At 42.2% G+C, this 11,460-nt stretch overlaps 1 protein-coding gene across 1 annotated transcript in view; it reads left to right on the plus strand.

Moving 5' to 3' along the window:
* LOC136444272 (ubiquitin carboxyl-terminal hydrolase 24-like) overlaps positions 1-10,924 on the plus strand; it is a 54,033-nt gene extending 43,109 nt beyond the window's left edge. Inside the window, exons 34-44 of the mRNA XM_066441786.1 lie at positions 218-526; positions 996-1,135; positions 1,540-1,738; positions 3,721-3,932; positions 4,185-4,310; positions 4,642-4,716; positions 5,034-5,257; positions 5,623-5,744; positions 6,666-6,839; positions 7,482-7,721; positions 8,375-10,924. Coding sequence (XP_066297883.1) covers positions 218-526; positions 996-1,135; positions 1,540-1,738; positions 3,721-3,932; positions 4,185-4,310; positions 4,642-4,716; positions 5,034-5,257; positions 5,623-5,744; positions 6,666-6,839; positions 7,482-7,721; positions 8,375-8,545 — 1,992 coding nt within the window. The 3' untranslated portion in view covers positions 8,546-10,924. The remainder of the gene's footprint in view (positions 1-217; positions 527-995; positions 1,136-1,539; positions 1,739-3,720; positions 3,933-4,184; positions 4,311-4,641; positions 4,717-5,033; positions 5,258-5,622; positions 5,745-6,665; positions 6,840-7,481; positions 7,722-8,374) is intronic.
* The last annotated feature ends 536 nt before the right edge of the window (positions 10,925-11,460 follow it).

The raw sequence follows: 11,460 nt of genomic DNA on the forward strand, positions 1-11,460 counted from the left end.
GTCTTCATTTCATGTGTAATCCTCCGACACAAAATCTCTGCACATTAAAAAGATAAACACACTTATCGAGAAAAATAGGGGTGACCTGGTGTGCTTGGCTAGAAATGTGAGCCTTTTTAGTTATCAGAAAAGCATTACTTTTTGTTCCAAGCATTACACTTTGAATTCAACATGATCTGCCTTTTTTTTTACAAACAACATCCTTTTTTTTCATCAGTTCCCGCGAGAGTTAGACGTAGCGCCGTACACAGTGGAAGGTGTGGAACAGGCCACGCGGCAGGGGTGCACGGAACCCACGTCTCCGGGATCCCCCGCCAAACAGACCACGCTGTACAGGCTGGTCGGGGTGGTGGTCCACAGCGGTCAAGCCAACGCCGGTCACTACTACGCCTTTATCCAGGACAGGCGGCCGGGGAGGCAGGGTCACTGGCTGAAGTTTAACGACACCACAGTAGAAGAGGTGGAGCTAACAGACCAACTGTTGGAAGAGGAGTGCTTCGGGGGGACTTTCCAAGTCAGCTCTACAGTAGGTGTCTTTCCCTTGAAATTCAAATGATTATACTTACATGTATGTGTCTGTTACTTTTTCAAATGTTCCTTTATTCAGCAAATTGTGATTTTAGAACTAAACCTAGCTTTTCTTCTCAACAAAATAACAGAAAAATGACACAATGTTTTATATACATATACTTACATTTTGCTCTTCTTTGTAACATCTTTATTTTCAAATTTGATTAAAGAACTTTCCTAAGAAATGATTTTAATGATTCAGAAGTATTTTGATATTGGTATTTGACAAGTTTGGGGTGCAAATGATATCTGAATGTTTATTTACTTTTTATCACACTCAAGCAGGAAGACTTTATCAAATTTTGAAATTTAGTTACAACTAAAACCCTTCTCTGACCTCTTCATCACAACATCTGTATCTAAAAGCCTGATTACCATGTGCATAGTTGTCCCTGTACTTCACATGTTACTTGTGATTTGCTCAGGCCACCAGTACATCCAGCTCCTTCCCGGAGACCCGCGTGCGCTACTGGAGCGCTTACCTCCTCTTCTACGAGAGACAAGATGGCCGCCCCGCTGTTCCCAAGTCACCGAGCAGCAAGGACGTTAGGAAACCCAACGGAAGGTAAGCACTTGGTTTTCTTTTTAAAAAAGCACTTAGATTATCTTGTGCTTCATTCAGAGAAGACACAGCTGTCACGACCTTGTGCTGCTCAAGATGACAGCTTGTCCCTGCTAGCTGTACTGACGTACATGTAGGCTGGTGAACAGCAACAGATTTGACAATGATGAACTTGTGCTGTCTAGGTCGATGCCCAGAGAAGTCAGTCTGTTGCAGCAAGGTGGACTGATCTAGGCTGGTGAACAGCAGCAGATATAGCAATAGTGACCTTGAAATGCCCTTGTGCTGTCCAGGTCACTGCCCAGAGGTGACAGCCTATCCCATGGCCAGCTGGCTGCCCTGATCCAGGCAGGTGAACATCAGCAGATTTGACACTAACGACCTTGTAATGCCCTTGTGCTGTCCAGGTCGCTGCCCAGAGGTGACAGCCTGTCCCAGCTAGCTGCCCTAATCCAGGCAGGTGAACAGCAAGGGCTGTTCCAGTCCTCCATGCCCCCGGACCTTCAGCAGGAGGTTCACGCCCAGAACCTGCGCTTCATGCTGAACAAGGACATCTACAGCACACAGTACTTCTCCTTCATCAAGAGACTGGTCTGCTGTCCTCTGGTGAGCATGCACCGCTACTGTCAATCTTTTTTTTTTTCCACATTCTTCTTATTCAATTTTCATACAAATGAATACAGACACGCATGGCACAGGTACGGTAATCAAAATAAAATGCTCATTTTAAAGAAGCCGCTGCTGGGTTGGATGCTGCTGTCCATCAATTTTGGTTGTTCAGGGAAGGGTGAAGGCCCTTTTGGGACTGCAAAAAAGTGGTTGCTGGTTGGGGAAGACAGTTGGTTGCTTGGGAGAGGGTCTTAGCTATGTAAAAATGGACAGGACTGTTTCAATGTGTCCTCTGACAGCAGGTGGTTGCCCGCGTCAGGTTGTTGCTCGACCAGGTTTGACTGTATTCGCAAAATCAACACTTTTCCAAAACTACAAAATGATACAAACTACGGTCAATCTTGAAATGTTTGCAGTGGTTTTATTTTTGCGATGACCTTTGACCACGAAATCAAGATGCAACTTACATGTATTTTGTGTATCTACTGCCTTAGGCCACACCAATTTAATTTCTTGGTTAACAATTTTTTTTTAAATTTCAGCACGAAAAAAATCATGAAAACAGAAGGCTGGGGTTAAAACTTGCACCTGACCCTGTTCCCTCCCTGAAACTGTGCACCAAAGTACAAACTTTCCTCTGAGATTCTGTTTTCTGATCTAGATTTTTTTTTAAATTCCGTTAAACAAGAAATTAAAATGGTGTGGCCTTATAGGATTCTTTAAACAGCAAACTTCAAACACTACAGATAAAAACCCTCCTTTCCGGCGTCCTACTGTAAAATCAAGTCTCTGCGAAAATAAACAAATTTGCTGTGCACCTTTATTTTATTCATTAGGCCACACCATTTTAATTTCTTGGTTAACGGAATTTGTAAAAAAATGCTAGATTGGAAAATCAACAGGAAAATAGAATCTCAGAGGAAAGTTTGTACTTTGGTGTACACAGTTTCAGGGAGGGAACAGGGTCAGGTGCAAGTTTTCACCCCAGCCTTCTGTTTTCATAATTTTTTTTTGCTACAATAAAAAAATCCGTTAACCAAGAAATAAAATTGGTGTGGCCTTAGATGCAATGTATACAATGTACATTTTCATCTGATCTTATTTCATACTCCCATTGGGCTTACAGAAAGAATTACATAAACGTGTAGAGGATAGGAATCAGACTATTCATGTGTACACTAAATGCAATATCAAAGGAAAGTTCACATGAATAATTGATGAAACAAGGTTATGACAATATCACTGTTGCTCTAGGGATGACAAGGGATATATAGTATGTTTGTATATGTCAATGAAGGTTAGACATCCAGGTAATAAGATACGCAAGTTAACAGCTACTCAAGCAACTGGATTGATTTTGGAAACGGTCAGATGTTTCAGGTACCATCCACTACCTTTCATCAGTGACAGTGAGCTAGATCTGTATTCCAACAGGTATTCAGGGCTCAAAATTCATTTTTGGAAATACATGTAGGTGCACTGGTGCACCCAACCAAGGGAATTAGGTGCACAGAAAGAAATTTGGGTGCACCACATAAAATAAAGGAGAATGTCAGCAAAACATAATTACAGTTTAATGCTCTTATAATTGTAATCAAGAACTTCAATCTGTAATCAAATTTCAAACAAGTAATACATCAAATGAAGTGCAACAAAGGGTTGTATTACTTTTTCTGATACTGTTTACTAGTGAACAATGGTATCTTTACGTTATAGCCTACAAAAATATCTAGGTGCACCAGTGCACCCACAGTCAAAGATTAGGTACACTGCTCCAATTTTGGAGCACACAGGTGCACATGCACCCACTATTTTGAGCCCTGGTATTTAACAAAAAAGTGTGGTTGTATTATGTTTCTGTGTTCTTTTTAACCTTTAGCACTCTGAGGTAGCCATTTGGCACCCAATTCCCTATTGGTTACAGAGTTAGGCAGCAGGGAGAAGGTTAAAAGATACGAAAATTTGCAAATGTTTCCTAGCAGGGAGATGTGGTGACAGAAGCGGAGCTGGTCGCAGGGACGAAACTGGCTCTACACTTCCTGTGCAATACGTACTTCACCACCAAGGGGGCGCTGCGTACTGAGGTGCACAGCTGGGTGGAGTGTGTGAAACAGCTGCTCCAGGCCAGCAGTCAGGCATGCACCTTCCTGGTCAACTTTGTCAGCCAACAGGAGGGAACACTGTACATCAGGTGGGTGGGGCACGTTATATGACTTTACTCACTCCACCCAGGTGTAAAAATGGGTACCTGACTTCGGTTGGGGAGATAAAACTCAGTAAAAGGCGGTGGAAGGAGAGGAATGGGCTCTACCTTCCGACACCATGCCCTAGACACAGTGGATAACAACCCACTGCCCCTACAGTCTCAAAAAGGCTATAGGACTACCTTTACATACCTACCTTTTACCTCAGATAGTCATACCATTTCTAAACCTGACCTTTGACCCATTGTACTCTCCAGACCACTGTTACTGGAGTGTCCTACGCGGGAAGTGCGGATCACGTTTGCGTCGCTAATCCACGCTGTGCTGGAGGTCTGCCTCAAGAGGAACATCTCACTATGTGACAGGTGGGACACTCCACACAGTTGTTCTTATTATATACAGATGTTTGCATGTTTTTTTTAAGTTAAGGAAGGAATGATTGAGTAATGGTTAAGAATTGTTTTACAGAATTTGTAATACTATGCTCTGAGCATTCAGCAAGCTAACAATTAAAGCAATTGATAGAAAAATGCAGAACAACACAACACAATTTTTGTGTAGACTGTTATTAGTCTCTTAACCAAATTTGCACAAGCATTTTTCTCATACACCCGTAAAATTATCCTTGCTGCTCAGTCCCTTTTTTGTGTACGACCATTAAGATTTTCCTTTGAACTGTTCATCTTGCTGTTACAGCCTGTTACAGCTGCTGCTGTCCATGGTCAACCAGTATGTCGCCAGCAACCTCAGGAACAGCGATGCCTTCTTCAGGTGTGTGGGGCAGGGGGACACATACTTGTACAAAATGTAGACCATAGGATCTCTGGAAGAGTTGCTATGATTCTATCACTCAGGCATAATGATATACACTGTAAAAAATTGTTAAATTTTCAAATTGTTTCTAAGTTCATAGTTGTGTACGATTACATAATGTAGCAAGTGGCAGGACAGAGCTGGAGGGGCTGGTCACCATATATATGAGTGTGTTTGAGTACGAATTAACAGATCAGTAGTTTGTTAGGCTAGACCATGTGAAGGTAAGCATTATGTATTTGCTTGCAAATGCTAAGACTGTGTTTCCTCCCCAGCCTGTTCCACGAGTACGGTCGGCTGGGCATCAGCGCGTGTGAACACCTCCTGCAGCAGAACATGTTCTCCTGCCTGCTGGGACTGCTGCTGACGGGACCTCAGATCCAACAGAGCACCACCGGCAGCAAGTGGACCCCGGGGGAGATCCCCGAGCTGCTACCGCTGCACCTCGCCCTGGCAACCACCGTTCTGCACTGTGATGTGTCGTACGCGAGAAGTGACGGTAAGGGAACGTGTGATTTTGACTGGACGGAGCCTACTTTTTAGACACATCATAGACTAGAACATTGCTGCTTTAGGCATTGGAAAGTGACTCTTTTGAGTGTTTATTTGGTCCTACCTGTATTTGCTGTTTAATGAATTACGTGTATAATGAAATTGTAAGTTGAAGACATATATCAAATATACATCTGCAATTGGCAGTATGAATTCTCAGATGTAAGAAAAAAATTTAAGCATCTAATGATCTTGCATAGGACTAAGAATCATATATTGTATTAAACGGAAGAAAAGTAATTCAAGCCCTGTATACATAGAGTACTTTTTGCGCCACATGCTTGTTGTTCCTAAACTTGCCATGTCTTTCAGATCCAGGGGACTCCCTCCCTCCCAGACCCACCAGTATAGTCGCACCAGAACAGTACATCAAGGCTCCTGTAGCCGTGCAGGCCTGCGTATCAGGGGAACAGGTCAAAGCCTACGTCAACGAGGTAATGTCTCCCTTGTATGATTACTGTACTACAGAATTATTTCAAATGCCAAATTCAAACACTGTGAAAACATCGCCATCCTGCCACAAAAATAAAATCACTGCGAAAATAAATGAATTCACAGTATCTGCTTCATCATCTGGGATTATAACAGGCCTATAGCCCTTTTGGTGATCTTGACAGCTTTGACTTTACTCTAAATAAAAAGACTCTTTGTACACAACCAAGTGATTTATTCAACCAACGTTTCGGTGACCATCTGTCACCTTGCTCAGAGCAATATTGACTGGTTCACTTTGCACTGCAGCACAGGTGTTGCTGCTTATAGATGTGTTCCCAAACGCAAAGTACTTACATTATATACACTGTTACATGGAACAGTATCTATAATGCGGTCCCAAACGTACAGGAGTGTTATAAATACGTAATTATCAAGTAAAAACAATTTGCATACCCGTACTTGATAATTATGTATTTATTACAGTCCTGCACGTTTGGGACCGCATTGTAGATACATATACAGCCGTCGGGCGATCCTACCCGCTTTCGGGCTGGTACCTCGAGTGATACGGAATACCCCATGTTGTATTTTATTTATGTCATACCCACCCGAGAAAATACACATTTCAATGCAGAATGAGCCAGAAGTTGAGGGAGTTTTGTGTCCTCGAAGAAAAAACTGTAACAACATTAATTCCAACCTCCAAATCCTGTATTCAAATTTTCGACGGCGGCGCAACCGGCGCGCTCGAAACGCATTCGAAATATTCTATGGAATACAGATACGGATAGTTATCACACGGCCGGAACACCCGTATCAGGCCCAGGCATGACATAAAGTGACTTACTAACCTGATGAAACTATTTACAGAATCGATTTGACGTAACACTGATTCCATCCCCATGCGTGTGTTGCTCCAGGTTGTGTGGGTGTTCACCCAAGGCTCCACCCCTCCCTCCACCATGGTGGAGATGCTGCTGCACTGCTGCTACTGTAACAGGCACTTCTCCCTGCTGCTGCTCGACCACCTCAAGCAGTACCTCCGCACAACCGCCACCAGCGAGCTGCGGGGGCTACTCACCACCCTGCAGGAGGTTTGTTTGTTTGTTTGTTTGTTTGTTCTGCATGATGCTGCAGTCACAATTCCCAGGCCCAGCCAGGCAGTTTGCAGGAACGAAAAGTATGATATAAAAGACACAAAAAGTTGCAAAAATTAATCACGAGCACCATTTGTGTATAGTCTTAATATGAATCGTTTAATTCAGCCCGGAAATGTGACCTTAGCATAACCCAGAAATGTGACCTTAGCATAACTGTTAAAACATTAGGCGTAATACACCAGTTTGGTAGAGTAAGTACAAGCTGTGTAAGAACGGACTGTAAGCCAGTAAGGGTCGGCTCCGAAGTACTGGATCTCATGTACATCCCTTCTGAGAGAATGTCCCTAACCAAATCTAGGTACTCATTTTCACCTGAGTAAAGTGAGGAAATATGTGTAAAGTACCTTTTCCTAGAGCACAACATTGGGGTTTTCTTGGGATTCGAACCCAGAACCTTTAGAGTTAACAACCCTAACCACAAGACCACCTTGCCACCAGGTTCTGATGCTTGAGAGTAAGGAAATATGTGTAAAGACCTTTTCCTAAGGGCACAACATAGGTACCTGCTAGGGATTCAAACCCAAACCTTTAGAGTCAACAACCCTAACCACAAGACCACCTTATAATTATCACCAGGTCCTGATGCTAGAGGACCCCCTGCAGACGGCGAGGCTGGACACCGTCATCAAGGGGACCAACAACGACGGGCTGATCGGCCTGATGCGAGGCAGCCACACCAGCGACAGCACGCGCACCTACCAGTGCGTGAAGTTCCTGGTGCACCTGGCCAACAAGAGCCACCCCGCAAAGGAGTTTCTGTTGGAGGTGTCGTCAGGGTGGAAGTGGGCTGTGTCGTGGCTGCAGAAGAAGATGCAGGTGAGACAAAACACCTGTTTGAAAGTTTTATTGCAAGTTCTTGTCTGTAGGCTAGTTACAAGTACATGTAACATGAAAAGGATGGGCCAACAATGATGAACAGTATAGCATGTGACTACTCTTGTCTAACTACTGACACTACATGTAAGTTCTATCTTAGTGGATTTAACTTCTTTTTCTGAGACAATGGAAGACGAATGGTCCCACTTTTTCTGTAATGTGTGTGGGTTTTGTGATGTTAAGAGGAGAGTAGGTAATAGTGTGAAGTCAAAAGAAATAGTCTGAACTCTGAAGTCAGAAATGACCATTCCTGACCAGAAACTATCTTTGGTACAGTGTGCTGCATTGAAATATATCACCTTAATGTTGTTTTCATCACCTTCGGAGGCTTAGGCAATCTGCATTCTTAACTTCTTTGTTCATGTATCCCCGTTTTGTGTCTGATAAATCAATTTTCATGAATGGCTTATAGCAGGCAGGCATGTAAGTTTTGAATATCAAGTGGCAACAGATATACATGTGCTTTGTCTTTAAGAAAGTAATTCAGGTGTCAAGTTGATGGTCTGCTTGACAGAAAGACTACGACCCCTCATGTTGGTAGATCTAGAGACAAGTACAAGTTTTAAATTTTCCTTGTTTCCCATTCGCCTCAGGAGCACCAGTACCGCCCTCAGCAATCCAATGTGTCCAATGAGCTGTCCAGCAGCCGTAGCTTCCAGCGCACCATGAGCGCACAGAGCACCCTGGCCGAGGCAACCGCACTGCTGTCTGAGCTGCAACCTGACGGCGTCAGCCAAGTGGAGGACCAGCTAGATCTGGACTGATCTGGTTCAATCTGGACTGCTCCAGTTCAATCTGGACTGCTCATGTTCAATCTGGAATAATCTGGTTCAATCTGGAATGATGTGGTTCAATCTGGTCTGATCTGGGTCAGTCTGGAATGATCTGGTTCAATCTGGACTAACCCAGCTCAGTTGCTTAGCAACCAGATGTCACTGTCTGATCTCCAGAACCAGCTGGATCTGGTTACCAATATCATCTAAATTTGCTGGACCAACATTTTTCCAGCTGAACTTGTTCAATCCAGTTCAAACCAGCTGGATCTGGATCCGCTCTACCATTCAGACCAATCAGATCTGGTTTCTTCCAGTCAATTCAAAAACCAGCTGGATCTGGGTATGGCTGGATCAGTCACTCTACATTGACACAGATACTGAAACACCACTTGCCTGACCTAATACACCTCAGCTTTCAAGCATGTTTTCAAGAAATGGCTCTGTCTATTTGTATTTTAGCATATCTATATTTGTAAAGTGAGAAGTTCAACCTGGCTTGATATGGCAATACCAGCATGTTGTACAAAGTATTGAGAGATGTGGGAGCATTTTGTTAAGATGGTCGCCAACTTGGCTCGGGCTAGAAGTCTTTCTAACATTGTATTTATCCTTGATATGCCCAGCCATGCAGCTGTTTGAAGTTGCTATTTCTTTTAATGTGTGTTTAAGCATAACTGTACATTTATTAACTGTTACAGGCTTTGTGCCCAGTGCTATAGCCTCTAGAAACAGGCATACACAAAAATCTGATTAGGTTGCAGTTAAGACCCTCTTTGCTAGGTGGCGTTTTTCTAAGTTGGACAATGGGAGTTGGACTTTGTGTAATGGCAGTTCACAATGTTGCTGCATTTTTACATTGGAAACTGTTCTCAGGGTAAAATGTACGTACGCATTATATTTTTACAGGATTTGGGTACAGGGAAAGATGTTTCCGAAGGTCTACAGTTTTGTGTTCTCAAAAAACGTGTACTGACATTCTTTCAACATAAATGAAATGGTCAACATTCAATCCTGCAGACTTGAAGTTATGAACTGTAAAATATTGCACATGTGCAAACTTCCTGGCACAAAGCATTTTGAAATGTAGTACAGACTTTTTTTGATAGATAGTACAGACTTCTTTGGATTTATCATATCCTTCTTAGAATCATGTGCAAACTTGTGAAAACTTTCTGATGTCAATGATTCCTTATTTAGGATCACCCATCTCCAATGTTATTAAGTTGCTCGCTTTGATTGTATTGAAACAAATGTTTTAAATGTAGATTGTTTTGTCAGTGAAGAGTTTCATCAGATTGGTACATAGATGGATAGTACAGTTCTTTGTTGCACAACCACGGGGATGTAGAATGTTTTAGTAGTCCTTTTACTACCTTCCTCAGGGCAATACTGATTGGTTCTACTTCCTACTGCTAGGCAACAATGCAGTGGGAAGAATGATGAGGGGTATACAAACTCAGTCACATTTGGGACTGCATTCTTTTCACTGCAGCGCCACCTAGCAATGCAACGAAGAATTACAATTCTAGATTGTTAGTACAGCATTGTTTTTATGGTATTGCTTTGATTTATCAGAAAATAGCATGTTCAGGGCAAATGAAATGTGCCTTACCAAAGAACACAGTTTTTTTAACGATCACGGACAAAACTTGCCGTCTAAATAGTTCAATGACACTAGTAAGAAACTTGCATTAGAAACACTATTGTTTCTCATTTAGTTTAGTTTTCTAAATAGATTCGTAGCTTTCTTTCTAGCAATTCTTTAAAAGGATCTGAATGTGTGATTTAGTTGGCGTTTTCGTGGATGTGACTGGCACTTTTTGTACAGAAAAAAAAAATTGTGTAATGCCACTTTTCTGGTTTTGAAGAATGCTGTAACAACTGTAAAATATGGGATGTTACGCATGTAGTTCTGAAGGGCTGTTGGAGAAATTTGGGGGAGGGGGGCACATTGACATTTGTGAATACTATTTTCATGTGTGGACATGTACATGTTTGCAGCAATACAAGTTGTGAAAGAGGGGCATTTTGAATACACTACATCTTGAACCATGTCTTTCTTTAGCCAGGAGATATTTGTCATTCTTACCAATGAGAACTGTTGCCTATCTAGAATATAATGAAATTCACTAGGATGATATGATCACAATTCTAACCAATGTATCTACAAATGTGGAAACGTATGACCACTGGGAGATGTTTTATTTGACTCCGCCTGTTTAACATGATTGACAGGTGTGTGTACAGTTGTACAGAGGTCCAGTTTGGACAAGAATTGCATTCTTACACCATGCTGGAATTGAAAGATAAAATTTTCCTTGATTCTAAATTGTTTTACTCTATTAATAAATAAAGCATGTCTGAATACACAGTGTCATGTTCATTATTTAAATTGTGTTAAGATAGCATTTGCAGATCCACTGGTGAGAAAACTTGTGAAAGCCCCCCTCAAAGTTTTGAATGGAATAATCCTAGAACACATTGGTGCAGTGACTACGTATTTTCTATTTGTTTGTTTTCTAAAAGTTAAAAACAAAACTGTCGCAACTTAGTCCTTTAGACAATTGATATTTGACATCTACTTTCCATACCCTACGCACAACACATATAATTCAAACAGTCTATTAAAACAGAGCAGCTTGTCACGTGACTCCTAACAGATAAGCCCGCCATCTTTGATAACCTTGGCATGTTTTACCTGCCATAAATCATTGGTTGAATTCTTAATTACGCGACCAATGGATGGCTACATGTTAATTCTATCAAACTTGACGTGTTCACTCCCTGTCAATCACACCGCCACGTACCGATGGCATTCCTGGCATAGTTGGCTGTTTCCCTCTCCGTGAGAGAACAATAGTGGCCACTTGTACCCCATTGTGTGTACGTTACGTGACACTTGT

Source organism: Branchiostoma lanceolatum, chromosome 11 (genome assembly GCF_035083965.1).
Source record: "Branchiostoma lanceolatum isolate klBraLanc5 chromosome 11, klBraLanc5.hap2, whole genome shotgun sequence".
In the NCBI taxonomy this organism is placed as follows: Eukaryota; Metazoa; Chordata; class Leptocardii; order Amphioxiformes; family Branchiostomatidae; genus Branchiostoma; species Branchiostoma lanceolatum.